General features: G+C 61.7%; 3 protein-coding genes across 6 annotated transcripts in view; 1 reads left to right on the forward strand and 2 right to left on the reverse strand.

Annotated features, from left to right (window-relative positions):
* Positions 1 to 1100: 1100 nt before the first annotated feature.
* Positions 1101 to 16533, forward strand: INPPL1 (inositol polyphosphate phosphatase like 1). Of its 2 annotated transcripts, XM_088157301.1 has the most exons (28): positions 1101 to 1316; positions 5385 to 5448; positions 6138 to 6288; positions 6374 to 6494; positions 6582 to 6719; positions 6794 to 6884; positions 7111 to 7200; positions 7540 to 7638; positions 7822 to 7972; positions 8187 to 8293; positions 8536 to 8638; positions 8717 to 8913; positions 9297 to 9414; positions 9938 to 10034; positions 10126 to 10264; positions 10355 to 10454; positions 10537 to 10625; positions 10706 to 10787; positions 10883 to 10972; positions 11085 to 11198; positions 11311 to 11399; positions 11497 to 11584; positions 11667 to 11822; positions 11893 to 11977; positions 12309 to 12458; positions 12530 to 13253; positions 13344 to 13462; positions 13943 to 16533. In XM_088157301.1, exons 1-28 carry the CDS (start codon positions 1135 to 1137, stop codon positions 14031 to 14033), a joined length of 3825 nt encoding a protein of 1274 aa, XP_088013427.1. In that variant the 5' UTR covers positions 1101 to 1134; the 3' UTR covers positions 14034 to 16533. The 2 variants fall into 2 exon arrangements, with proteins under 2 accessions (XP_088013427.1, XP_088013416.1); XM_088157290.1 differs by having other exon boundaries at positions 12530 to 13462.
* A 1027-nt stretch (positions 16534 to 17560) lies between these two features.
* Positions 17561 to 20969, reverse strand: PHOX2A (paired like homeobox 2A). The gene is made up of 3 exons (XM_014882052.1): positions 20762 to 20969; positions 18923 to 19110; positions 17561 to 17989 (listed from the first exon to the last, which is right to left on the reverse strand). The coding sequence occupies exons 1-3, from the start codon at positions 20967 to 20969 to the stop codon at positions 17561 to 17563; spliced, it is 825 nt and encodes a 274-aa protein (XP_014737538.1).
* A 3624-nt stretch (positions 20970 to 24593) lies between these two features.
* The window catches only part of CLPB (ClpB family mitochondrial disaggregase), a 73261-nt gene continuing 70064 nt past the window's right edge, over positions 24594 to 27790 (reverse strand). For 2 of the 3 annotated variants that reach the window (XM_014882049.2, XM_088157463.1), the window contains 4 exons: positions 27125 to 27198; positions 26586 to 26705; positions 26047 to 26151; positions 24594 to 25287 (listed from right to left, as the gene is read on the reverse strand). In XM_014882049.2, the coding sequence (XP_014737535.2) occupies positions 25036 to 25287; positions 26047 to 26151; positions 26586 to 26705; positions 27125 to 27198 (551 nt within the window). In that variant the 3' untranslated portion in view covers positions 24594 to 25035. Of the gene's footprint in view, positions 25288 to 26023; positions 26152 to 26585; positions 26706 to 27124; positions 27199 to 27790 lie in introns of all 3 variants that reach the window. The other variant, XM_014882050.2, reaches the window with a different exon arrangement.

Below are 27790 nucleotides of genomic sequence, written 5' to 3' on the forward strand. Positions count from 1 at the left end.
ACCTGGGGTTGTCTGATCGTCTGATCCTGCTTCTGGTGGGGAGATGAAGCAGACATCCCTCCTATTTATTTGTATCGACCAACCTGGCTATCCGGCCCTGCCTCCCCCAAACCACTATGCTGGCCAAAGCAGAAGGCACAGGGCTGCCTGCCACTAGGGCCCAGGAGGATGGGATCGATGAATATGTCCTAGCACCTGACATGGCTCCGGGCGTCACTGGCATCCTGGGCTGCACAGGCCGAGACTGAGAAAATTATGGGGAAAAAGAGGAGGACATCCCGGGGACCCTGAGGTGGGAGCATAGCTGTCAAGGGAGTTCTGCCGGCCCGGAGCCCACCCCAGCGTTCCCTTTCCCCACGTGCTCCATGTTCCTAGCTGTGGGGTGGCACCGTCCCGATCCCTGGCCCATGGAGAAGTCCCCGGTTTTGGTGGTGAAACCGGGTCGCGCTCACCACTTCTCCAGCCCCTGGCCCCAGCCCTGCCCCACCGCGGCCCCCCTTCCCGCAGTGCCCGCTCCCCGGTACCTTCACACTGCTGGTGCCTTCACAACACCGTGCCCCCGCCCTTCCCTTCGGTACGCCTCTGGGCGCCCCCAATCTCCCGGTGCTGCCCTGGTGTCCGGGTCTCTCCAAGTGCTTCCCCCCTCCCTGGTGGTCCCCATCCTCCCCGTGCTTCCCATCGCTTCTGCCCGCTTCCCAGTGCTCCCCGCCCCTCGGTGCCGCTGCCCCTCGATCGGAGCCCCCGCTGCCCCTCTGAACTTCCTACTCATGGCCCAGATCTGCCCCGGTGTCTCTCGCGGTGCGCCCCCAGGACCCCACCAATGCTCCCCCGTTACCTCACTGGTGCGCCCCCAAGCTCCCCCCTGCTGCTCCCCAAGGATCCCCCGCGAGTCCCCTCCGGTGCTCCCCTCGACCCCCGCGGGTCCCCTCCCGCGATCGCCCCTCCCGGTGGCCACCTCCGGATCTCTCCCCGTGAGTGGCCCCTAGGTACCTCATGGGTGCCCCCCTGGGGCCCATGGTGCCCCTAAGGCCCCTGGATGTCCCCGTCCCCACCTTTCCCCGCCCCGGTGCCCGCCCCCCGGCTCCCCCCTCCCCCTCAGAGCGCGGCCCCGCGGCGCGGCCCCGGCGGCGGACCATGGCGGGCGCGGGGGGCGCGGGGGGCGCGGGAGGAGCCGCCCCGGTGCCGGTGCCCCCCTGGTACCACCGGGACCTGAGCCGGGCGGCGGCCGAGGAGCAGCTGGCGCGGGCCGGGCGGGACGGCAGCTTCCTGGTGCGGGACAGCGAGAGCGTGGCGGGGGCCTACGCGCTCTGCCTGCTGTGAGTGGGGTACGGGCGGGGGGGTGCCGGGGGGACACCCACGAGGTACCGGGGGGGCATAGGGGGAGAGCCGGGAGCGGCCATCGGGGGTGACTGGAGGAGCTGCACCGGGAGGGGACCGGCGCGGGGCCGGGGGAGCTGCGGAGGCACGGGCAGGGTGTCCGGGGGAGGACCGGGGGCGACGCGGAGGGGGCAGCAGAGGGGAGCTCGGGGGAGCACCGGCGAGTTACCGGCAGAGCTTTGCGGGGGTCCCGGGAGAAACGGGGCGAGGGGACCGGGAGAGATTCGGGAGTGGGAGTGGAGTGTTCAGGGGGGGCACCAGAGGGGCCTCGGGAATGGTCTGAGGAGAGCAGGGGGTCGGGAGGGGAGCTGGGGGTGGGTCCTGGGCGAGCAGCGGGGAGGATTTGGGGGAGCACTGGGGCGTCATGGGGGGGGGGGGGGGTCACTGCAGGGATTCAGGGGAGCACTGTGGTAACACAGGGTGGATGTCCAGGGTAGCACTGACAGAGAACCGGGAATAACAGTGGCACCGAGGGGGGGAGATGGGGCACCAAGGGAGCACTGGCAGGTGAAGCAGTGGGGATCATTGGAAGAGGTCCATGGGAGCATGCAGGGAGCATTGGGGGGGTACCAAGACCAAGAGGGCACCAGGCAGAGGGGGAAACCCACCTGGGGTTTACGGCGGTACTGTGGGGGTTGCTAAGAATTTGTGCACAGGGAGACTGGGTAAGCTCTGGTCATTGGGTGCTGAGTGGGCACAGACATGAGGAGACCTGGGAGTTCAGAGGGACACTGGCGCTTCTGGGACACTGGGCACCAGGGGAATGGCACCTGCTCTGGCCTAGGTGTCCCAGGAGACCGGACAACAACACCCTCTGGAGGGGCTGGGGATCTCTGGGCACTGGGGGATACTGGGCTGGCTCCAGCGGGGCTGTGACACTCACCCTTGCTACCATGGGGGTCTGTGAGATGGGGGGCTTGGTCCCTACCCCTACTCTTGGGGTCCCTGAGCCTACACTTGGCACTGGCAATCCCCAGCTCCTGCCCTCATGTCTGGGGGTCCCCAGCCTGGGGAAGGGAAGCAGCTCTGTGCCCTTGAGTTGTGCCATGGAACTCCATGGCTGCCAGGTCACAGGTGAGTGCTGATAGCCCTGGGGGTCCTGTAGTGCCTTTGCCCTGTGGTGCACCCCAGCACCCCACCACCTCGTTGTGCTGGTGATGTTCCATGTGCTGGGATGTTCCCAGGGCATGCCACCGGCTCTGTTCGAGGCTGGCTACCTGTGCCAGCACCTGGACCTTGATGTGGTTGTGGGGTGGTGGTGAGGGCACTTGAACTCAAAGCTTTTCTGCGCCCTGAGAGCCTGTGGGAGAACTGGGAGTGCGCTGTGAGCTGGCCTGCCCTGGCCTGGGGTTGTTGCTGTGTGCTGGTGCCATGTGCAGGTGCCAGGTATGCAGCCTCCATGGTGGCATGGTTTTCCTTCCCTATGGACAGTGGCAAATGCAGTTTCCCAGCCACATGGGCACAGCATGGCTCTGGGCACTGGCTCTCCACCGCAAAGCTGAGCTGGTGAGCAGCATTAGGCACAGCACTGGGAGAGCACTCAATTCTGGCACCTAATGGTGCCGTATGACTGGGGAGCATTGTGGCACCAGCGTGGGTGACAGGGAGCTAGAGACAGCATCATGGTGCAGGTACTGGGTAAGGTGTCTGTCATTGATGTCTCTCACTGCCTGGTGAGGAGACCATGGGTGCCACGTGCTGGGCTGTGGGCTTGGGACCATGCAGCATGGCAGAGTCCATCATGAGGGTGCCAGGTTGGGAGGCTGTGCTCCAGCAAGGACTGTTTGGAGTCCCTGGTGCTGTGATCTCACCAGGCATCCCCGTTACCACTGAGTGGGTGGACAGTACTGTGGGGCCATTGGCCCCAGCTATTGCTAGGGCCCTAAAAATAGCTGCAGGGTCAGGAGGAGGAAAGGGAACTGCAGCGGGATCCCGGCAGCGTCGGCTTCCTTTAACCCTCCCACTGGTGCGCCGTGGACTCACCGGGCTGGATGTTGCACACCAGGACATCTCACTGTGCCCTCGCCATGGCACGCTGGGGTGTCTCACCGTGGCACACCAGGGTGTTGCACTTGTGGCCTCAGTGTGGCATATCGGGGCATCACTGGAACTCACAGTGCTGCCATACGGCAGTGGCACCCCAGGGTGTGCTGACATCACTGGTTGGTGAGCAGTGCCAATGGGGACAGTCCTGGTGTGGTGTCCCACAGGAGTGCGAGGGCTTAGAGCTTCCGTCCTGGCTCACTGCCAGTTCCTGGGGATACCAATGCCAGGGTGTGGTGCCAGTGGCACACAGTATCCCCCTTGTCAGGGTGCCCACATTCTGCTCTTGGTGGAGTAGGGTGGGGGGTGGCCCTCTGTGTGCAGAGCAGTGAATATGGGGTGCCCGCTGTTCTGGCAGGGCTGGGCAGGGTGCTGGCTGTGCGTCAGAGCCGACAGGGGAGTCCCGTTGCTCCTGCATAAAGGCTCTTTGTACCCAAGCCCGGAGCTCTCTTCCCCCCTCCCCCGGTCATTGCTCACCAAAATAGCAGCCGACAGCGGTGCGGGAGTGGGCAGCCAGGGGGCCCTGCAGTCCCCCTCTGCAGTACCACCCCGTGCTGGGTGTCCTTGCAGCCCCCAGCCATAGAGAACCCCTTGATGTCCCCTACAGCTGAGGTTCCTCCTAAGGGTCTTGCTCCTTGCTCCTCCAATCTGGAGTTACACATACTGGTGCTGTGCTGGGGTTCCTCTTGCACCCCCTATCACACCTCCACTGGTGTTCCTGCTATGGAGACCCCAGTTGTGTATTAGGAATTCCCACAGAAATTTCCCCCTTATGCTACCCTCGTTTGGTGCTGTCTCTTTGTGCCCCCCCATCCTACCAGCTGGGATTCTCCCACAGACTCCTTTGAGCTGGGAACCCTGATCCCCTCACCCACTCTAGCAGGGTTTTCCATACAGCCCCCTCGTATTGGATTTCTTTTCAGCTCTCCCTACCACTTGGAGGGTTCTCCATGGCCCCACCCTCCCAATGATCCCTGACTTGGCATTGGGGCACCTGGGAAGACCCCAGCAGTGCTGGGATAGGTTGTACCTGCAGGGGAGGCAGGAGAAATGGGCTGCCTGGCATTGCAGGGAGAGTGGTGGCACCAGGGGACCTGGTGCTGTGGGATGGCAACAGGGTAACCAGAACTGTAGGATGACACCTGACAGCGTGGGGCAGGATGTGGGGGCACAGCGTCCTGTCCAGTGACACAGCACAGCATGGGGGGGGGTAGATGTCACGTTGTCCCAGTCCTCCAGCCCTGTGTCGAGCTGCCACGGGGCAGGGGACACAGCAGCTGAGTGGCCCTGGTGTGGTGACAGCAGCCTCAATGCTCGTGGTGACCTCTGTGGCTAGAGGCCAGCCAAGGAGTCACCATCCCTGCTGACAGCCCTGGAGTGGGGAGGTCTGGCAGTGCTGAGGCTTCCTGTCTCCTGGAATCTCTGAGATGGGGAGGAGTTCCAATCCTGCTCCTTGTACCCACTGATGTTGTCACCCCATCTCTTAGCACTGCCCGTCACCTGCTGCCCCGGGATCACGTCCCTGGTTCCTGTCAGCTTCCACTGGAAAATAAATTGTTTCCTGGTGTCCTGGCTGCCAGCTCCTGCCTGCGCCTGCCAGCTCCTGCCTGCGCTGTGGGCTGGGGACAGTGCCTCTGGCACAGACAGGCAGTGCAGCAGGGGCAGCAGCACTGCCAAGAACATAGTGGTGTCGACTGTGGGGTGGGAGCAAGCAGGGGAGTCACTCTGGGACTCCCAGCGCCCATCCTGCAAGCATTTTCCCATGGGTTTTCCGTGTTTCCCTGTCAGCTCATTGCATGCCGTGGGGAATAGTGGTATTGGAGCTCCTCGCTGTGGGTGTTGGTGAAGTAGGGGTCTGACTTCATGAGTACTGGGCATCCCTTTGGGGCTGGCAGGGGCCGTGCAGGCAGGTGGGGGGAGGCCACCCAACCCCCAGCACCCTGATGCCCTCCCCGCTGCCACAGGTTCCAGAAACACGTCCACACCTACCGCATCCTGCCGGACGAGGAGGATTTCCTGGCCGTGCAGGTGGGCAGCGCGGGCACGGGAAACACTCTGGCTCATGGGCACTGGGGGGTCTTCAGCTCAGCAGTGCTGGCCTTGTGCTGCGAGCTTGCCCGTCTCTCTGGCTGTGCTGGGTGGCCGTGCCGGGCTCAGCCCTGGCCCGATGCCACGTGCGTGCCCGGCTGTGCCGGATGGCTTGGCTGTGCCCGTCTTGGCCGGCTGTGGCACTGGGTATTTTTAGAGCAACAGAACTCTCTTTGTGCTGGCCAGGCGGGCAGGAAAAGCTGCCCCTGGGAAGGAGGAGGCTGAGGGACAGCTGCTGCCTGCACCCTGTCTGCTCACCTACCAGCCCTGCTGTTGCAACAGGCCCTGCTCCCCACTGTAGGGTTGTGGGATCAGCCCTCCGTCCTGCATAGGGGTCCCTGCATGGAGGGGTTCCTGCACGGTGGCATCTCTGCATGGGAGGATCCCTGCATGGGAGTCTCTTTATGAGTAGGTCCCTGCATGGGAGCATCCCTTCATGGGAACATCCCTGCATGGTGGCAACTTTGCATGAGGGGATCCTTGCATGGTGTTATCCCTGCCTGGGGACATCCCCGCATGGTGGCATCCCTGGATGGTGGATTCCCTGCTTGGTGGTGTCTCCACTTGGGGGGAGTCTGGTGATGCTGGCTGCAGGTGCTGATGGTCCCGGTGTCCCCATGTCCCCGCAGACGTCACAGGGGGTGCAGGTGCGGCGCTTCAAGACGCTCAGCGAGCTGATTGCCCTGTACCTGCAGCCCAACCAGGGGCTGGTCTGCACCCTGCTCTTCCCTGTCGAGAGAGAGAAAGAGAAGGAGACCGTGGAGGACAGGGACTACTCGGGTATGGTAGGGTGACATGGGTGGGTGAATAGGGTCCTGAGACCCCTGGGGTGGTGGTGACTGGCCCCCTCATGGCCCCATTGCAGATGGAGAGGATGAAAAGCCGCCATTGCCACCACGCTCTGGCTCCACCAGTTTCTCTGGCACCTCGGTGGGGCTCAGCCCCACTGGCCTGGGACCATCTGTGCCAGAGGGGCCAGTAGAAAGGTGAGGGTCTGTCTGTCTCCTGCCTGTCCCCTGTCTGTCCCCTGCTCCTCCCTGCTGGCTCTCACCCCCTGAGTGCTCTCTCTGCAGCACCAATGGGCTCAGCAGTATCTCCCATGAGTACCTGAAGGGCAGCTACACCTTGGACCTGGAGGCAGTGAAGGGAGGGGCCAACAGCCTCCCCCACCTCAACAAGACCCTTGTTACCTCCTGCAAACGTCTGCACAGGTAAGTGCTGGACGCTGGGACAGTTGGAAGGACGTCTGTGCCACCCAGTGAGCTGACTCCTCTTGCCCCTCCAGTGAGGTGGACAAGGTGCTGGCAGGGCTGGAGATCCTCTCCAAGGTGTTTGACCAGCAGAGCTCCCCCATGGTCTCCAAGATCCTGCAGCAGGTAAGGGGAATAGGGGGACACGGCAGTGGCAGCCCCCCACCATGGACTGCACCCACAGACCCCGCCATGGCACCATCCATAGGTAGTGGGAAAGCTGTGGAGAAACACCCACCATCCTGCCTCATCCCAGATTGCCACTGGGCTCTGCCACTTGAGGTGGAGGGAGGCTCTGGTGTGGGTCTGGGGTTTGCATCACAGTGCTGGGGTGTCTTGCTGGGGGTTCCAGACAGCAGGGCAGAGCGGAGAGCAGGAGCTGGAGAACCTGGTGCTGAAACTCTCTGTGCTGAAAGATTTCCTGTCCTCCATCGAGAAGAAGGTGAGGCTGGAAGTGTAGGGGTGGATGGCCTGATGGGGGTGTTCTGAGGGGTCTGGATGAACTGGAGGGACTGTGGGGCTGAGGGTACTGGTCGGATTGGGGCAGCTGGCATGGGTTGCTGGGCTGGTGGAGCTGGGGGACTGGGCATGGGCTTGTGAAATTGAGACACCAGTGGGACGGGGGAGGGCCAGTGGAGCTGGCACTGGTAGGGCTGAAGGGGCTCGTGAGGCCTTGTGGACTGCAAAGGCTGGTGGGGCTTCGAACATTGGTGGGACTGGAGGGGTTGGTGAAGCAGGGGGACTGGTGGGCTCTCAGTTGACCCTGCTGGGGCTCTGGCAGGCACTGAAGGCCCTGCAGGAGATGAGCTCGGCCACCCCCGCCACCCCCCCTCAACCCCTCTCCCGCAAGGCCAAGAGCATCCCAGTGCAGACCTTCGAGGTGAGCCTTTCCCTCCCCTCTCCCCTGCCCAGTTTCAGAGTTTTGAGAGGATTTCAGCATCAGCTGAGTACCTCCGATGTGACTCTGAGGGCACAGACCCCTAGGTGTCTCTGGGGGAGGCCAGATGCCAGATTCGGTGCTGGGGTCCCCTGTGTCCTCCCTCATCCCAGTGTCCCCTGGCAGGTGAAGCTGGATATCACCCTAGGGGACCTGACCAAGATTGGGAAGTCACAGAAGTACACACTGAGTGTGGACGTGGAGGGGGGTAAACTAGTGGTGCTGAAGAAGCAGAAGGACTCCCAGGAGGACTGGAACACCTTCACCCATGACAAGAGTGAGTGGGGAGGCGACTGGGGGGCCCCAGCACCCGTGGGACTGCCTTTGTGCTGGGGAGCATCCCTGTGAGGCTCAGTGGTGGGCTGGAAGCTGGGGGATTTCCTCGTGCTGGGGGTGTCCCCATCTTGGGGGTCCCCCAAAGCATGGACGGGGGTGGTTCCAGCACCCAGCTGGCAGCCAGCACTCTCCTAGCTCTTTCCACTCCTCCCCAGTCCGGCAGCTGATCAAGTCACAGCGGGTGCAGAACAAACTGGGCATCGTTTTTGAGAAGGAAAAGGATAAAACGCAACGGAAAGACTTTGTTTTTGTCAGCGCCAGGGTGGGTAATGCTCAGCTGGGGGCAGGCAGGGGACAAGGGGTCCCTTACAGGGATGGGGTAGGGCAGAATTTAACCCCTGGGCCCTGTAGGGGCGGGGACAGGCGCTGGGTACCAGTGTCTGATGGCTGGGTGATGTCCCTGGGGCGGTCCCCCATGCCCAGAAGGTGCCAAGTTTGGCTGAGCCAAAGCAGGAGAGAGTTGCGGGGAGCCCCTCTACCCTCCCTCACTGCCCCCTCCTGTAGAAGCGTGAGGCCTTCTGCCAGCTCCTGCAGCTGATGAAGAACAAGCATTCTCACCAGGATGAGCCTGACATGATCTCTGTCTTCATTGGCACCTGGAACATGGGTGAGTGGGCTGAGGGCAGCCCATGGTGGGGCGTCAAGGCTCTGGGGTCCCCCCCTAACTGTGCTGTCCCCCCTGCAGGCAGCGTTCCCCCCCCCAAGAACATCACTTCGTGGATCACCTCCAAGGGGTTGGGCAAGACCCTGGACGAGGTGACGATGGCCATACCGCATGACATCTACGTCTTCGGCACCCAGGAGAATTCTCTGGGAGACAAGGAGTGGGTGGACTTCCTGCGCACTGTCCTCAAGGACTTCACAGAAGTTGAGTACCGCCCGGTAAGAACTGGGGGCTCCAGGGGACCCTGGGGGATGTGGGGCGCAGGCACTGGTGGGTGGTGGAGGTGTGTGATGCTCAGTGTCCCGGGGGTGGCTGTGCTCTGGCTCTGTGACACCAGCTCTTCTGGGGTGCTCTCGTGGTGCTGGGTGGCTGTGGGTGCTCCAGGTCTACTGACACTAGGTATTTCGGGTTGGTCTCCTGGTGCTGCGTAGCTGTGGATACTTACTGATGGTGATGGGATTCCTTGGGGAACGGCCCTTGGTGGGACAGGCTGGGATGAAGCAGTAATGAGGATCCCCTGTGGACACACCAGAGGGGCCCCCATGGCCCCAGGGGGCCCCAGCACGTGCTGGCAGGGGGCTGAGGGTGCGGGCACCCACAGGTGGCCATGCAGTCCCTGTGGAACATCAAGGTGGTGGTGCTGGTGAAGCCAGAGCACGAGAACCGCATCAGCCACGTCAGTACCTCCAGCGTCAAGACAGGGATCGCCAACACCCTGGGTAGGGGCACAGCAGGGCATGGAGGGACACGGATGTGCACTGCACTGGGGGGAGTCCTGGGGTATCTGCATTATGGGGGGGTTCTGGTGTTGCATGTGTTGCATGAAGAGGAGTCTCAGCATGTGTACCTTGCATGGTGAGGAGTCCTGGTGTGTGGGGATTTCATGGGGAGGGGTCCCAGGGTGTGTGTTGCACAAGGAGGAGTTCTGACATGTGTGTTGCACATGGAGGGGTCCCAGAGCACGGGTGTTTCATGAGGAGGGCTTTGTGTGCAGTGCACCGGGAAGGTTCTGGGAATGGTTTTGTTGCATGAGGAGGCCCTGGATGAATGTGCTTTGCACGAGGGGGACTCTGAGGGGTGTGTTGCATGAGGAGGGCTCCCAGCATGTGCCAGGCTGCACATGCCCCTGATGGCCAGGTGGGGACTGTGTCCCATCACTGTCTCCTGGGGCTGGCTGGGTGTCCGTCCCTGAGGTAGAATCGAGGTTGCCTGATCCCATCCCATGTCCCAATTTCCTCACAGGGAACAAAGGTGCTGTGGGTGTCTCCTTCATGTTCAATGGCACCTCCTTTGGCTTTGTCAACTGCCACCTCACCTCTGGAAATGAGAAGACGGCACGGTGAGCACCCCCACCCTGGGCTGGGCTGGGACAGGGCTGTTGCCCCTGTCCTCATGTCCGTGACACCCTGTCCCCGTGTCCCCTGCTTCAGGAGGAACCAGAATTACCTGGACATCCTGCGCTTGCTCTCACTGGGGGATAAGCAGCTGAGCTCCTTTGACATCTCCCTTCGCTTCACCCACCTCTTCTGGTTTGGGGACCTCAATTACCGCCTAGACATGGACATCCAGGTTGGGAGAAGGGGTGGATGAGGGTGGGAAGGTGGGTGGGGGTGTCAGAGTTCCCCTCCCAGCCCAGTGCCAGCCCCTTTGTCCCTGCAGGAGATTCTCAACTACATCAGCCGCAAGGAGCTGGAGCCGCTGCTGAAGGTGGATCAGCTCAACCTGGAGAAGGAGAAGCACAAGGTGTTCCTGCGCTTTGGTGAGCACTGGGGGGCTCCAGGAAGGTCTGGGGCAGCAGCCCCTGCTGTTGGGACTGTCCTAACCCACTACTGTCCCTGCAGGTGAGGAGGAGATCACCTTCCCCCCAACCTACCGCTATGAGCGAGGCTCCCGGGACACCTATGTCTGGCACAAGCAGAAGCCCACAGGGGTAGGTGCTGGGACAGGGGCAGTTGGGGGGAGTGGAGGACACCCCAATCTGAACCCCTACCCGCTCCTCACCCCTGCCAGGTGCGTACCAACGTGCCATCCTGGTGCGACCGCATCCTCTGGAAATCCTACCCCGAGACTCACGTCAACTGCAACGCTTATGGTGAGCAGTATGACCACCCCCAGCGCCCTCATCCCTGTTCTGGAGACAGTCCCCCCGCTCCATCCTGACTTCTTCCCCATCCTCACTGGCTGCAGGGTGCACAGATGACATTGTCACCAGTGACCACTCACCTGTCTTCGGCTCCTTCGAAGTGGGAGTGACATCCCAGTTCGTTTCCAAAAAAGGTGCCTATACCCCAAGGGGATACCTCACTGTCCCCTGCCCCTCCATAGTCCAACCTCTCCCTCTAAATGGAGAGGTCTCAGGGAGATTCCAATGCCTTGCCTCTCCATGGAGGGCTCTCCAAGTCCTCAGAACAGGCATACATCGAGTTTGAGAGCATAGAGGCCATTGTGAAGACTTCCAGTCGCACCAAGTTTTTCATCGAGTTCTATTCTACCTGCCTGGAAGGTGAGGACTGGAATGGCAGTGGGAGTTCCCAGAGGGCTTGAGAGGGATCCCAGGAAGCTCATGGCATCCTGGGAGGCTCAAGGATTGATGCCATGTCCCACTACCATCACAGAGTTCAAGAAGAGCTTTGAAAACGACAGCCAGAGCAGTGACAACATCAACTTCCTCAAGGTGCAGTGGTCATCCCGGCAGCTGCCCACGGTGAGGAGGGGCTGGGGGCTGACAGGGTGGGTGCTGGGGGAAGCTGCAGGCAGGGAGATCCCCACTCAGTGCCAGCACCCCATTCCCTCTGCCACAGCTGAAGCCCATCCTCTCTGAGATTGAGTACCTGCAGGACCAGCACCTCTTGCTCACGGTCAAATCCCTTGATGGTTATGAGTCCTATGGTGAGTGTCCACTCCAGCACCACACCAGCACCGGGGGGCCCAGAGGGTGCAGACCCCCAACCTCCCCTACTGTCACCCCCAGGGGAGTGTGTCATTGCCCTGAAGTCCATGATTGGCAGCACAGCGCAGCAGTTCCTCACCTACCTGTCCCACCGCGGTGAGGAGACCGGCAACATCCGCGGCTCCATGAAAGTCCGAGTGCCCACGGAGCGCCTGGGCACCCGTGAGAGGCTCTATGGTGAGGACTCCTCATCCCGGGGGGGATGGTGGGGACAGGACTTCACTGCTGAGCCCCTGTTCCCCTGCAGAGTGGATCAGTGTCGATAAGGATGAGACGACAGCCAGCAAAGGGAAGGTGCCGCTAGGTGCCAGGGGCACCCAGGACAATGCCAAGTACGGGGGACAGGGCTCGGCAGGGTGGGGGGCTCTGGTTCCTGGGGGTAGGGAGGCCTCAGGGATTCACCTGAGCACAGGTTTTGCTCAGAGTATCCCTCTGGGTTGATGTGTGGGATGTGACCGGGGACAGTGCTGATGCCAGTTCTGTGCCGCACAGGGCAGAGATGGGGCTCTGAGCCTCCGAATGTGGCTCTGGCTGTGTGTTGGTGGATGAACCCTATCCTGGAGGGCAGAGCCCCGTCTTGGGGATCTGAGCCCTGTCGTCGGGGTCTGAACCCCATTGCGGAGGTTCAAGCCCTGTAGGGCACCCAACACCTCCTGTTTCTAGGTCTGCAGGGAGGAAGCCCACCAGTGTTGAGCCTTCCACCACCATCCTGGCCAAGCTCCCAGAGGAGCCTGAGAAGAGCAGCACCACAGCAGCACCGCGTCCTCCTGCCCCACACCGCAGCACCCCCAGGGATGAGGCCGCCCCGAGCCGGTGAGGGAGTACGGGCAGGGCTGGGGAGGGGGAATGCTGTGGGGGTGCCACGCTCACCCGTGTCCCTGTAGGTCCAAGGCGGAGGCAATGCCAGAGCTGTCAGGGGGTCCCCTGAAGAACAGCTTCAACAACCCAGCATACTACGTGCTGGAGGGTGTCCCCCACCAGCTGCTGGTGCCGGGGGACCCCGGCAAGCCCCCCAAGGCCAAGGTGCAGCTGGCAGTGCCGGAGCGCTGCCAGTGCCCCTCAGCGTGCTGTGGTGGCGAGACCGATGAGGAAGAGGAGCTCGGCACCCTCAACCTGCCACCGCCGGATTTTCCCCCACCGCCGCTGCCACGGGAGCTGGAGCTCCCCCCAAACACCTTCTTTGGCACCCCCAAGGAGCTGACAGTGTCCACTGGGTGTGAGGACCCGAAATCCCACCCTGCTGCCTTCGGAGAGGCTCCCCTGCCCAAGCTGCACCCCCGGCCACCACCAGCCGCCAGGGCTGGATTTGGGATGGAGGGGGCTGGTGGGATGCCTGTTACCGGGGGGCTCCCTGCAGTTGGGGGGCTGCCCCCTCCTGGGGGCCTGCCCGGAGGGCTGCTGGATGACCGCTCCTGCTCGGTGCTGCAGATGGCCAAGACGCTGAGTGAGGTGGACTACGGGGGTGGGAAGGGGAGGGTGGCCCCCTCACCGCCACTGCTGGCCAAGGGGGGGCTGCCTCCCCGCTGCCTGCACCCCGACTATGGCCGCCCCCTTGCCTTCCCTCCCCACTCCATCCAGGAGAGCATCCAGGAGGACCTGGCTGAGGAGGTGGGTGATACAGGGTGGGTGGGGGCCCTCAGCACCCCAGGTGGGGCTCCCTTTGGGGTGCCCCGTGGTGCTGAGGCTGTTGGGGTGCAGGCGCTGGGCCGTGGTGTGGGCACCGTGCCCGGCGTGGGCGAGTGGCTGCGGGCGCTGGGGCTGGAGCGGTACGAGGAGGGGCTGGTGCGCAACGGCTGGGACGACCTGGAGTTCCTCAGGTGAGCAGCCCCCCAGGATGGGGGGAGGGACCCCCACCCACTCCCCCCACCCACTCCCCCCACTAGTCTGGCCATGTCTTCCTCGGGATCGTAGTGATGCCTGGGTTCTGGGGAGGTCTGTTTGGGTTCTGCCCTTCATGGTCCCCACTGTCCCTGGGGGTTCCCCACTGCCCAGTGAGGATCTCCACTTCCCCTGGGGGTCCCCACAGCCCCCAAAGGTTCTGTGCTGCCCCATGGGGGCCGTTGCTCTCAGGGGTCCCTGCTGCCCCAAAGTGTCCCCCGTGCTCCCACGTGCCTTTTGCCTCTGGGGCTCCTCACTGCCCCCTGAGGGTCACAAAACCTCGCAGCAGGGATAGGATTGAGCCTGGGTGGGCACCCAGCAACCTGAGTGGGAGCTCTACCGCCCCCACGTGGGGACCCCGCCCGAGTCTGGGGTGCCCCTCGCGTGCAGAGAGACGCATATTTGTGTCTCATTCCCAGTGACATCACAGAGGAGGACCTGGAGGAGGCTGGAGTACTGGAGCCTGGCCACAAGTGCATCCTTCTGGAGAGCCTCCAGCTCCGCAAGTAGCTGCCACCACACATGCAGCCTCCCGTGCATCCCATGGCCCAGCATCCCAGATCCTGCAGCCCTGCGTCTCAGACCTCGCAGTTGTGTGTCCTGCATCCCACAGGTGCACATCCTGGATCCCAGGGCTGTGCATTCTGCATCCTACTGCCACATATCCCGGACCCTGTGGCCCTGCATCCTGCAGCTGAGCATCCCAGATCCTGCGGCCATGCATCCCAGATCCCCCAGATCCTGTGGCCGTGTGTCTGCAGGCCAGCATCCTGTGGCCACATATCCTGGGTCCCATGGATGTGCATCCTGCAGCTGAGGATCCTTCATCCCACAGTCCCATATCCCGCATCCATTCATCCCACCATCACCAGCAGCAAGTGGGAGCCCCACAACCCCCACAGCCCACCCCTCCACCCTGGATGCAGGGTAATGGGGTGGGATGGGGGAGTTGGGGGACAGGGGGGTGGTGGGTCCTGGTCAGATAATTTCACATGAGGATCCCTACGGGGTTCCCTCACATTTAAGTTATTTTTTTTATTTATTGGGAGAAGGGATGGTGGAACAGGTGTTAGGGGGTAACCCTTGGGATCCTGGCTCCCCCCATGACCCCTCACAACTAGGAGGAGGAGGCTCTGAGCAAAGTCGTATCTCGACCCAAGTGCCTTCATGATGCCTGGGATGGCTTGGGATGGGATGGCTTGGGATGGGATGGCTCAGCCAGCCCCTGTAGGCAACACTAGACACAGCTCAGGGTCCCCACCCTGAAGGTCCCATCCCCACTAGTAAGAGTTCCCTGGGCATCCCTGTCCCCACCCCAGGGCACCTGTCCGACCCCTGAGGGTTCCTGTCCCCAGCATGGATGTCCCACTCCCACCCTGGAAGATTCCCCCATCCCCACCCAGGAGGTGACTGTCACCGCCCTTGAGGGGTCCCATCCCCTTCCTGTAGGTCCCTGTTCCAACTCCAGAGGATCCTGTCCCTACTCTGGACATCATATCTGCACACAAGGGGTTCTACCCCCACCCTGATGATCCCCATCCCTGCCCTGGATGTGCTGTCCCCACCCCTGGGGGCTCCTGTCCTCACCCCATGGGTCCCTGTCCCCATCTCCAGGGGACACCGCAGGAGTCCCTGTAACCATTCCTGAGGAGCCCATCCCCACCATAGGGGTCCCTGTCCCTGTCCTGTCCCCATCCCTGGGAATTGTTTTCCCACTAGGAGTCCCTGTTCCCACCCTGGGGATACTTCCCCCATCCCCAAGGATCCCACCCCCAACCTGAGGGTCCATCCCACCCAGAGATTCCGTCCCCAGGGCTCCTATCTTCCCCATACTGGGGATTCCGTCCCCACCTGCATGGGTGTTGTCCCCACCCCCAGGATTCTTGTCCCCACCTTGGGGGTCCCATTCCCATGTGGCAGGGTCCCCATCCCTACTCTGGGTGTGCCTGTCCCCATGCTGGGAGTCCCATCCCCAGCCTGGGAATCCTGCCACAGCAGAGCCAGATCAGTGCCTTCCCCTAGAGCCCACCCCACACCACCAGTGCCTCCGGGGCATCCTCCCCACCCCCACCCAGTTTGCCCATTAGGTACTTGCTGGGTCTGTCCCCCTCCGGGGATTTGTGTTGCCCTTGGGGACAGCGGGACTGGCAGCCAGGTCTCCATGTGGGTGCTCAGCCCCCAGCCTTGCCAAGTGTCCTTCCAAGAGGGTCCCCAGGGTGGGGGTCCCCAGGACAGGGGTGCTTCCACTGTGCCTTCCCCACTGGGATGCCCCCTCCAGGCTCTCCCTGTCCCCAGGGGGGATGGGGGTGATGCTATCCCTAGACCTCCCAACCCCCTACTCCGGCTGAGATGAAGGATGGGCCAGGCACCCCTGGCATCCCCCAGCATCCCCCCTCTGTTACTGGGGTGTTTGGTGTGAACTTCCCCCCCCCTCACTAAACCCCCAGCTCTTGTGTTTGGTAAATCTGGAGTGATTTTTGTCATGTTCGTGCAATAGGTGTGGTGGAGCTCTCAGTGTGGTGAGGCGGGGAAGGGTCTGGGGAGGGGGGCAAGATGGGGAACCAGGGGGAAGAACTGGGTCCCAGCATAACCTGTGACCCCTCCAAGCTGGCTGTACTGGTCCCTTCTCCCTTTCTTGCCCATCTTGGGTATCACAGCCTGGCATGATCCATCCCAATGCCCCCAAGACCTTCTTCATCATCACCCCCAAAGGACCCCTAGAGGCCAGGGGGGCTGTATGGGGCGCCCCTTACCCCACTTGAGGGGGCTTCCTGTGGGGTGTCCCCTCAGCTTCCTGCAGTTGCTTGGGGTCGTTAAATCAGGGGATTAAAATAATCCCTAAGGTGCTGGGAGTCTGTGGCATCACCCGAGGGGTTCTGGTGAGGTTCAGAGGGTTCAGGGGTGGGGGACCATGCAAACCCCAAACCCCCCCTACAGCCCTTTGGTGGGGGTGGGGTGCAGCAAGGGCTGAGGGCCAGCAGCAGTGTCAATAAATTAAGTTTAATTTGGATTAGTGGCATTTGCAAACGTGGGTAATAAATTACAGAATGGTTAAAAAACAAAAAACGAAAGAAAAGTAGGGAATCCACTTGGGGGGATGGGGGGGCTGGGAGGGACACAGGGGGAACAGGGACACATGGATGGGCTGCCAGCATCCTCACTATGCCATGAAGCCCACCAGCACAGCAGCCGGCACCACCCCAGCTTTGGGAACCCTTTGGAGATCACGGGGGTGTCGGGGGGGTTCCAGCTGCACCCGTGCCAGCTCCAGCGGGAGCACCCAGTCTGCTGCTGGCAAGGGCTCATGGCTGCTCCCAGGCATCCCACCGGCTGCTCCAGGGGGTCCATCCCACAGCAGCCCCCTCGGGGACCACCTCAACCCCAGCGTTGTGGTGCCCTGTCCCCATTGGCAACGCCTGCAGCAATGCAGGTGAGTGCTGAACCTCCCAGCCCTGCATTTACTCCCCAAAGTCTTCGGGAGTGAGGGGTGGGGTGTATGTCTTCTTCCTGCCAGGGTGCTCGGGGACAATCCATGTCGGCAGGCAGGATCTGGGGGAAATCAGCCCCTCCCCACACCAAGGGGAGTCTCCATACCGGAGTCTCCAGCTCAGAACCCCCCCCATAAAGTGCTTGCTCGCCCCCAGCCCAGCGGCACGGACCATTGAGGGGGGCGTCTCCTGGGGCGATGCTGGAGCACCCGCAGCGCTGTGGGGAGCGCCACATCTGCCCCCAACCCTGGAGTGCCCCCAGAGGCCCCAGAGGCTCTGCCAGGGGCACGCTGGCTGAGCAGGGGGCTGGTGTCCCCCGCCTCGCACCCCCACGGTCCCGCAGCACCCACGGGTGTCGGGGGGAGCTGCCCCCACTCCGGGTCCGTCCCATCAGCGCAGGGTCCGGGAGGAGCCGGGGGGCGCTCCCTGCTCCCTCTCCCCGTTTGCTGGAAGCATCCTGGCCGGGTCCGCGGTGGGGGCGGTGGGTGGAGGGTGCAGGGCGGGGGCCATGGGGGGTTTGAGGGGCAGCCGGATCCGGTGGCGCAGCGATCAGAAGAGGTTTGTCTTGATGCCGTTTGGTTTCCGATGGAAGGAGGAGAGGACGCCGGAGAAGGGTCCCGGCACAGCCTCGGTGGGCTGCCAGGCCTTCAGCAGCTCGGCCGTGTTGGGGGCACCGCTGCCGCCCCCCACCCCTGCCCAGAGGGGTGCCTTGAGGGGCTGGGGGGCATGGCCGGGTCCCAGGGGTGCCCCTGCGCCGGGGCTGGGGCTCAGGCTGCCGCCGGGGCTGCCGATGGCAGCGGCGGGCAGGGATGCCGTGCTGTCTGGGGTCGGGCTGCAGTTGGATTCCTTGGATTCGTCGTCTTCGGAGGAGGAGCGCGGCTCCGACTTCTTCCCGGTGCTGCTGGTGCCGCTGGCACCTTTGGCATTGGCCGCACGCTCCTGCTTGCGGAATTTGGCTCGACGGTTCTGGAACCACACCTGGAGGGGATGGAGGGTACGGGAGCACCCCTTGCCACGGTCCCTGAGGGTATGGGGAGCCCGGGGGTGCAGGCAGCCCTCCCAGGCTCCGGGGTGAACCTCACAATCCTCCGTTCCCTCGGGGGAAATGTATTCCGCTACACCAGAGGGATCCATGTATCCACAATAATGTGGATTTATGAGGTCGACGCCGGGCGTGTGCTCCGGTGTTGGAAGTGGAGGGAAATGGGGAGGGGACACTGTCACACTGCAGCCACAGCTGCACCTTGTGCAGTCAGAGCTCAGCCCACAGCCTGGAACCCCCCAGCTCCCCACGGTGCCAACAGCGGGGTCACTTCACTCACCATTCCCCCGGGAGGGAGGGAGCAGGACCCCCACTCCTGTGTGTCCCTACATTCCTATGGGGACAGATGTTCTGACAAAGGGGGTGTCCGCACTCACCGAGGGGTTGCTGAAGCCACATAGCGGGGACACGGGGGGACCCCACACAGAAGGACCCCACAAAGAGGGTTCTGCATTGACACAGGGTGTCTGTACTCACAAAGGAGGATCTGTAGCCACACGGGGGTTCTGCATCCCCCAGAAGAAATCTAACAGGGGACATCTGCACCCACAAAGGGCCACTCTGTCCTCCTTGGACACTCACTAACCTCAATGTGTTTGGGACTGGACTAAATCATTGATGACAGTGCCGGTGCTGTGGCATGAACCAATGCCAGGCTGTCCCCCCGAGCTCCCAGCAGAGCACGGCTGTGACAACAGTGTGTCACTGGCTGCGGTAGCGCCAAGGCTGCCCCTTCCTGTCGCCCCTCCCAATGCGGGGACCATTGGGAGCAACAGCGTCCCACGGTCAGGGTCCCTGCTCCGCTGGGACTAGAGCCATCCACCCTCATCCCCAGCCCCCCAGCCCCCTCCTTCCTCCCCGGAGCTGACCTGCACCCGGGCCTCGGTGAGGTCGATCTTGAGGGCCAGCTCCTCGCGGGTGTAGATGTCGGGATAGTGGGTCTCGGCAAAGACCCTCTCCAGCTCCTTCAGCTGCGAGCTGGTGAATGTTGTCCGGATCCGCCGCTGCTTCCGCTTCTCGTTGATCCCCGACGGGTCCGAGAAGAATTTGTAGGGAACTGGGAGGGAAACGGGGAGTCAGTACGGCTGGTACAGCAGGAGGGGCACACTGGAGGACACCTAGGCAGGGGGCATCAGGCAGGGATGGACCAGGAAGGGATGGACCGAGAAGGAATACACCAGGCATGAGACGCTAGGCAGGGATGGACCGGGCAGGGATGGACCGGGCAGGGGACACTGGGCAGGGATAAATGAACCGGGAAGGATGAATTGGGTAGGAGTGAACCGGGAAGGGAAGAACGAGGCAAGGAAGGATTGGAAAAGGATCGCCTAGGAAGAAATAGACGGAGAATACATAAACGGGCAGGGGATGCACTGGGCAGAGGAATTGGCAAAGGATAGATGAACCAGGAAGGACGAATTGGGCTGGGGTGAACTGAGAGGGGGTGGACCGAGCACGATGAATCAGGGGACGGAGGACCGAGCAGGATGAACCGGGCAGGGCGGGAAGGACGAGGGCAGGGCTGGATCGCTGCCCCCGCTGCGCCCCCGGCCCCATTCGTTCGTTCGTTCGTTCGCGGGGCCTCGGGGCAGGAACGGGGCTGGGGGGACAATGCGGTGCCGGTGCGGATGGGGCGACCGGTACCAATCGGCAGCTCCTTCGTTGTCGGCGCAAACACAGGCAGTGCCTCCGCGGTGGCAACGAATGCGGAGCGGGGAGTGGGGTTCCAGCGGCAAGGACCTTCCCCAGCCCCGTTCTGGGGCCGCCACAGCTCCAGGGATCCCCAGGGATCAGCGGCCGTGCTTGGGGGGATTCGTCCCCACCGGCGGCCGCGAGCGGGGAGAGCCAGGACGGGGGGAGCGGTAGAGAACCGAGCCAGGCAGGGCCAGCCTGGGCTTTGGGCACCGGCAGCACCTGGAACCGGCGGGACCTAGCACCGACAGTGCCCGGCGTCGGTAGCACCGGCAATCGATGTCACGGGGAACTGACGGCACCGAGGAGCGACAGCACCCGTTACCGACGGCATCGAACCTGACAATGTCGAGCACCGGCGGCAACGGGAACGGGCAGCACCGGGCACTAGTGGCAGCGTGCACTGACGTTGCAGGAACGGGCACCGGCGGGACCGGGAACGGACGGCTCCCGGAACCGGCGGCATCGAGCACTAACGGTGTTGGGCACTGGGGTCACCGGGAACCCATGGTACCGGTCGCCAGCGGTACCTGGAACCGATGGTTACCAATCCTGACAGTGCCGGGCACCAGCGGCACCAGGTACCAGGCAATAACGGGCACTGTCAGCACCGGGAACCGATGGTGCCGGGCGCCGACAGCATCGAGCACTGACGGTACTGGACAGCAACGGTTCCGGGAATTGTGGGATCGGGCACCGGCGCTACGGGGAACTGGCAGTAATGGGCACCGTCGGCATCGAATCCTGACAGTACAGGGCAGCGGCGGCTCCGGGAACTGACAGTATCGGGCATCGACGGCATCGAGCACAGACGGTACAGGAGACCGACGGCTCCGGCAACCGATGGCACCGAATCCTGACATCACCGGCAGCCGCCGGTCCCGAGTCCAGGCGGTCCCGGTCCCCCACTAGGTCCGATCCCTGCCAGCCCCGACGGCGCGGCCGCTTTCTCACGCCCGTCCAGGGGCTGCTCGGGGGGTGTCCCTGGTGGCTCCCGCCGGGTCCCTCTCCCTTACCTGCCGAGTAGGGCGAGGGCTGGTGGTCGCGGAGGGCGCCCAGGGCACAGCTGGCGGAGGCGAGGGGTGCGCAGGCGGGCGCAGGCCCGAATCCCCCCCGCATGGGGCTGTACTGGAAGGAGCCCGCCTGGCTGCAGGGGCTGAACTCGTAGCTCGCCTCCATGGCGGCCACGCAGGACTCGTAGGAGTTGAGGTAGGAGTAGTCCATGGCGAGCCCGGTGCGGCCCCGGCTGCCGCCCGCCCGTCCCCGCCGCCTCCTGCCCGCCGGGCCCCCGCCCGCCCCCGCCGCCGCCGCCCCGGCCCGTTAATATACCGGCGGGGGGAGCGCGGACAAAGGCTGCGCTCGCCGGGGGCTTTTGCATGACAATATCTCCCGGGGACGGCGGGAGCGGGCGGAGCCGACACCCCCCTCCCCTCAGCCCCCCGCCCCCCTTAACCCTTCGTGGGCGCACGCACCCCCACCTCGGGCCGGCTCCGGCAGCCGCTACTTCGGGGCGAGGGGTGGGGGGGGGAGCGGCCCCCGGGCACTCCCCGGAGTAGCCCTCGGCGGGCCCGCTCTGGGACCAACGCTGGACCTTGCCCCCGTCTACCCATCCTTCTGTATCATACCTGTCCTCACCGCCATCCCATCCAGGTCCTGTCCCTGTCCCCATCCCATCCCCGTCCTCGGTCCTGTCCCTGTCCCCCATCCCATTCCATCCCATGTCCGTGTCCATCCTCATCCCCATCTTCCTCCCTGTCGCCATTCCATGCCATGCCGTGCCGTGCCGTGCCATGCCATGCAATGCCTCTGGGGCTGAGCATCCCAGGGCCAGGAGGGCAGCAACACCATCACACCCCATCCCTGGGTGCCATCCACCGTCCCCGGGTGCATAGGGGAAGCAGGCGTCTTTGGAGGGGTGCTCAGTCCCACCCCTCTCTCCTCGGGGGGCTCTGGCCTTTGCAATCCCCCTCCTCAGTTTTCAGCCCGGATGAATTTCAAAGCACTCCATCCCCCTAACCCCCTGCGGGGACCAAGGCAAAGGCTTTCGCCCCTTTCAGCGGCACCAGAGGGGGATGTGGGCAGGGGGATGCGGGAGGATTTGGGGAAGATTTGGCGGGATTTTGGGACATTTTCAAGACAAACACTTTCACTAAAGAGGATTTAAAAGTCTAATTGTTCCCAATGAAGGGCTTTGGGTCTCCCAGGGGACCGAGGGGGTGGGGGAAGAACGGACTCTATCTGGGTCCTGTGGGATCGGTTCGAACCTGTCCTGCCCCATGTCCTCCCCTGTATTCAGCCCCGCATCCTGTCCCACCTTCTCCCCGATATTCTTGTCCCATCTCCTGTCCTAACCTGTATCCTTCCCCATTTCCTGCCGTGCATCCTGCCCTGTGTCTCGCCCCATATCTGGTCTCGTATCCTGCCCCACATTTTGCCCCATCTCCCGCCCTGTCTCTTGGCCCATGTCCTGCCATCTCTCCTGCCCTATGCCCATCCTGCATTCTGCCCCACATTTCAAGCCACAAAGGGTCCTGCTCCCTCCTGGACTCCGTTCCCTGGGAACAGCCCCCACTGGCCCCGGCTGGCCATCTCTGTCTCCGCGCCCCCGCCCGAGCCCCCGGGCCCCCGGTGGGTGCTGGAGGTGCCCCCCCCCCCCCCGCGCCCACCCCAGCTGCGCGGCCGAAGCGGGCAGGTTGCTAAACAAGTTAATTCGATCAGGGCGTGGGGCTGGCGCGGAGCGAGGCCCCACTGTCGGGCTGCTGGAGCTGTGAAAAGTTAATTCAATTAAGTTTTCCCTCTAAACTAATTAGGCAGCAATCTGCCACGCAAGGAGCTGCTGGTGCTACCCAGAGCCGGGGAGAGCCGGGAGGGCGAGGAGGAGGAGGAGGGAGATGTAGGGGGAGAGCAGAGGGAGGGGAACATGGAGGGGAGTGGGATGGGGCGCAGCTTGGGGATAGAGCCGGGGAGCTGTCCTGCGTCCCCGCGGCTCCCCGGGATGATGTGGGTGACCCCTGCGGACTGTGGTGAAGGGAGATGAGTGCTGGCAGCGGCGCAGCCACCTAATGGGGGCGGAGGTGACATTCCCTGCCCCCAAAACGAGTAGCATTGGCAGCAAGGAGGGCTGGGCACAGTGGGGGAGATGGGGATAGGATCCCCCATCACTCCATCCCATTTTGTGCTGGGAGCTGCCTGTAGGCTTGGAGCTATGTCCATGTGCGTGGGTGGACTGGGGTCCCTCCAGAGCTGGTCGGGGAGGCTGATGGGACCCTCTCCAATGGGATCCCTTATGATAGAATGGCTCCAAAGTGACTGTCCTGATGGGGGACTCCTTGAATGGGATTCCTCTGCAGGATCCCCTCTGATCACACTCCAGACTCCCCCAGCTCTAGCCCCAGCTTGGTTGGGATGACAGCACCCACCTCATCATTGCCGTATCTCCCACACTCTCCAGCCTTCATTGCTCCATGGAGCCCCCCAGGCTATGTGTCAGGGGGTCCTGGTGAGTACCCCAGCCCCACAGCTGCTCTCGGTGGTGCTGGAGGCCTCTCTCCACTGCCACATTGTTCCTGGGGACAAAGCCAGGGTGCTCCAGGGTGTCCTGAGCCCCTATGCTAGTGGCCTGACTGGCCACCTTTGGCCATGACTGGATCAGGTGCCAGCATGAGGTTCAGATGCGGGGAACTGAATGTCTGGCACAGCCAAAGAGGATTCTTCCTCCAGATCCCATGCTCCCAGGCACTCTTCCTGGCAGTGGAAGCCAATTTACCTGTGCTGGCACCAAGAAAACCACCTCAAAGGGCTGAGGAGGGTCCATGTGGCCCTGGCTCCTGCCTGTGGGATTATGATCCATGGGGCTGGCACAGCTTGGTATGGTGGCACAGTGTGGAATGGAATGGCATGGTGTAGGATGATGTGACTTGGCGTGACACAGTGTGACCTGGCACAGCAGGACATGGCACAATATGGCATGGCATAGTCTGGTGGCACAGCACAGCATGGCCACCTGTAGCCCTGTGGACACCTGAGCACACACCCAAGGGCACAGCCCAGTGAACAGCTGTGCTCAGAGGTGCACACCCACACGTTCATGTTACACCTCTGTGCTTTCATGCACACATGTGCAGACCTCAGTGCAGACCTCAGTGCACACCTATGTGCACCTGTGGAAGTGAATCTGACCTTGGGAGGCTCCAGCAGAGCCTGGTGACACTCCCAAACCCTCCAGGGATGGGATCCCATTCCAGCTTGGCATTAAGCCAGGAAAAAGCTACTGGGATAGGAAGGGGGTTCAAGGAATCACCCACCAAACCTCCTTGTATCCCTGAAGACAAGAACCAGCACCAGAAGTAAATCCCCCTGGGGACATCAGGGTAGGGGGTAACAGTGGGATGGGGATTCTGTCTAAATCCCAAGAGACAGTGACTTGGGGCTCATTAATGCTGGGAGGGTTCGATTTCCATAGGTATTTCAGGTTCTACTCTTCAAAACTCATGTGTGGGGTGGCCCCAGTAGTGACCATGTCTCCTATTCTACCATGAGCAGCTCCCTGAAGGAGCCCCCTTCAGGGCACAGCCTCTGTGTCCCCATGCGGACAACTTGGACAGATCAGTTCCACCTGAGATATTAAGTATTTCCTGGAAGAAGGTCATGAGAAAAAGATTCAACAAGGGGTTTGCACCAAGATGTCACCTGGCTGGGCTGGGGAGATGAGACAGTGGGTCCCAGCTCCCAGTGGTGTTCCCCACTCTTGGTGACATTCCTGGCTCCTAGTGATGAGCAGGAGACCCGGGAGTGCCCTGGGATGAGGGTGGTGGTCTCAACAGCTGCTCGTTCTGGGACACAAAGGGCTGGATGCGCATAGCATGTTTATTGCCATAAAGAAACAGGGACAATACAGAACAAGTGCTTGGTGCCTTTTATACTCACACTCAGTTCCCATTCCCCACCTTGCCAGTGCAGCTAACCCAGCAAGCCCCCTCCCACGGGAACGACAAATTCATCCCAGCTCCCGCATGGTCCACAATTTGCTTCCCCCTTCCTTAAAACACTCCAACACCCTGTGAAACCCCAGGACCATCCACTGGCCCATCCCTGAATGGCACCAGGGCACCTTGTCACCCACAGCTGCATCCCTAGAGCCCTTCATGCCCATCCTGGGGCAGCTCCTGCCCGTATCTGTGTCCGTGCCTCTGTCCATCCCCAGCAGTGGCAGGTCTGTGGCTCCGCCCTCTCCGACAGCTCACTCCAACTCCTGGGGTATTTTATCGTCACTGTGAGCGCCCAGTGCTGCCTACAAGAAATAAGTGATGTTTTCAGGGTTCAGCGGTGCCTGGATCTCCAGTTTTCGGGCCTTGCTGTCCTTCTCTACGATCTCCAGCCGCAGGGTTGGAGCCTTGGATTTCTCTGTGCTGGAGGAAGACCCCTCTGTGGTTTTCAGCAGTTGCTTGTTGGAGTCCTCCACGATGATCCTGAGGGTGCAGCCCCGTGGCAGCAGGTCCTGCTCGTAGGCAGCTGCCAGCTGGTTCACCACACGCCGCTCCACCTGAGGGACAGAGCAGATCCTGACAGGAAAACCCTGTGGAAAGGCTCCCGTGGAGATGGCCAGCTCCTCCCCACCCTCAGGCAGTGCAAAACCATGCAACTTTTTCTTCATCCCATTTACTCCCTGTCTCTGGAGTGTGGGTGTGCCACTTCCTCCCCCAGACCATGGACATCTCCCCAGGGATGAGGACAGTCAGACCCACATAGTCATAAAATCATGGAAGCGTTTGGGTTGAAAAGGACTTTTTCAAGTTCGTTAACATTTCATACCCCACTGCCACAGGCAGGGACACCTTCCAATAGACCAGGTTGCTCCAAGCCACATCCAACCTGGCCTTGAACACTTCAGGGATGGGGCAGTCACAGCTTCTCTAGACCTGTGCCAGGGCCTCCACCCTCAAAGGGAAGAATTTCTTCCCAATATCCCATCTAACCCTGCCCTCTTGCAGTTTGAAGCCATTCCCCCTTCATTTATTACTCCAGACCCCTGTTCAAAGGCCTTCTCCAGCTGTCTTGGAGCCCTTTTAGGCACTGGAAGGGCCTCTGAAGTCTCCACAGAGCCGTCTTTTGTTCAGTTTGGACACCCCCAGCTCTCCTAGCCTGTCTCCAGAGAAAAGGGGCTACAGCCCTCAGAGCATGTCCATGACATTCTCTGGATTTGCTTCAGTGACTCTATGTCTCTTTTGATGCCTTTCCAACTCTGGCTCTCCCATTGGAGGTGACAATATGAACTTTACCCCAATTTCCCTCGTGCCTTCACCTCGTGTTTGATGGAGCGGGCACCATAGTGAAGGTTGTAGCCATCAGCCAGCACGTCCATGACCTCCCTGTCCCACAGCAGTGTGATGTTGTGCCTTGCCTTGGCCTGCCAGGGGGGAGGGGAGGAAAAGGAAGAAGAATTATGGATGCCCCCCAGCAAGCCTGACAGCCTTCTCCTTGAGCAGCAAGGATGCTGCACTGTGGTGCTGAGAAGGGCTGAGCTCCACCAGGCCAGTTCTCCCCAACAAAGGGACCCCAAAATCCCATTTAGCCCCCAGAGAGCTCAGATGTGCAAAGACCAATCAGACAAATGATATCTATGAAGGCAGCCTGGAGCTTATCTCTGCTCCAGTCCTAGAGGAACCACCTCTGCTGCTCCCAGAGGTCCCAACACTACCCAGCACCAGGTTCAACAGCTTGTATGATGATGGTAAAGATACACATCACTGTGTATTTTTATTCCAGGACAGATGATCTGTCAGGGATTTCTTCCAGAGCTATTCTGAGAAGTCCCCTCTAAAGCCGCTGATGTTTTTTTACCTTTTTGGCCCAAAAACTGAGCTCCTTGTTGACCAGCTGGATGAGCTCCGAGTGGCAAAAAGGGAGAAAATAGACAATTTCATTGATCCTCCCCAAGAATTCATCCCGTCTGAAGTGAGCCTGCAGGGACAAGGGAGGAGGTCAGCAGGGAGAGGGACAGTGACCCTGATGGGAACAGCAGTGAGAGTGGCATTGCAGAAGGAACTCCCCAGGGATCATCCCACCTCCCACAGCTCCCAGCAGCCATCCAACCCCCATGCCATGGAGCTAGACAGAATCCTGAGGTGCTTCAGAACCATCTTTAAGAAACTGAAGGTCATGAAGGTCACTTTCTGTCCTGTGTCCCCTTCCCATTACACATCGTGGCTCTACTCCAAGAGTAAAGAAGCTGTGATTTATTTCTGCTGGGCTCTGACATCTCCAACATTTTTAGTGGGGTTACATCCCTTCTCTCATAGCTGGGAGAGAAACACAGGGAAGGAGTCTGGAACCAAAGCTCAGGACACCTGAAACATGACCCATGAAAACACCATCCATACCTTCAAGATGGGGCGAATAACCTTTTCCTTGAACTGCTTGGAAATGGTGATCTTGTCGGTCATCTGGACATCCTCTGGAAGAGAGGTGGATGGAGGGTGTTAGTAGGGACAGTGGCTTCACCTCTATCTGGATGAGCTGGACCTGAGGGAAAGGAAGGGTCTGGGGGGCACTGCAGGACAGAGCTGGGACCTCCACATGTGCCAGCAGTTTGCTTTCACAGCGTGGTGTCCCTGCACTTGGCACTGTGGATAGCAGTTTTGGGTCCTGTGGTGCTCCAGGGGAACATCCTATGCTGGTGTGGCTTCCTTGAATGGCCAAAGAGCCCTGGCTCCGCCTCTGCTCCTTGCTCTGTGCCCACAGGAGCTGCTCCCAGAGGTTTTAGGAAGCTGAAGTGCCCAGCTGGGCTCCACAGCAGCCAATAACCTGACACAGAGCACACTGGCCCTCTGGGGCTGTGAGCACTGGAAGAGCCTGTGGCCTTTCCAGCCAACACCAAACTCATGTTCAGGGTGCCTGCAGCACTGCTCAGGCTGCAGTCTACTTCCCTCTGCTGACTGCAGATGGAGCCAGGGTCTGGCTGCTCTCAAATCCTGGCTCCTAGCCACTCTGGATGCTTAGCTGCAGCATCACCCTTCTTCCTCTCAGTGCTGTCTTCCTCTTTGTCT

The sequence above is a fragment of the Sturnus vulgaris genome, chromosome 2 (genome assembly GCF_052056855.1).
Source record: "Sturnus vulgaris isolate bStuVul1 chromosome 2, bStuVul1.hap1, whole genome shotgun sequence".
Lineage (NCBI taxonomy): Eukaryota > Metazoa > Chordata > Aves > Passeriformes > Sturnidae > Sturnus > Sturnus vulgaris.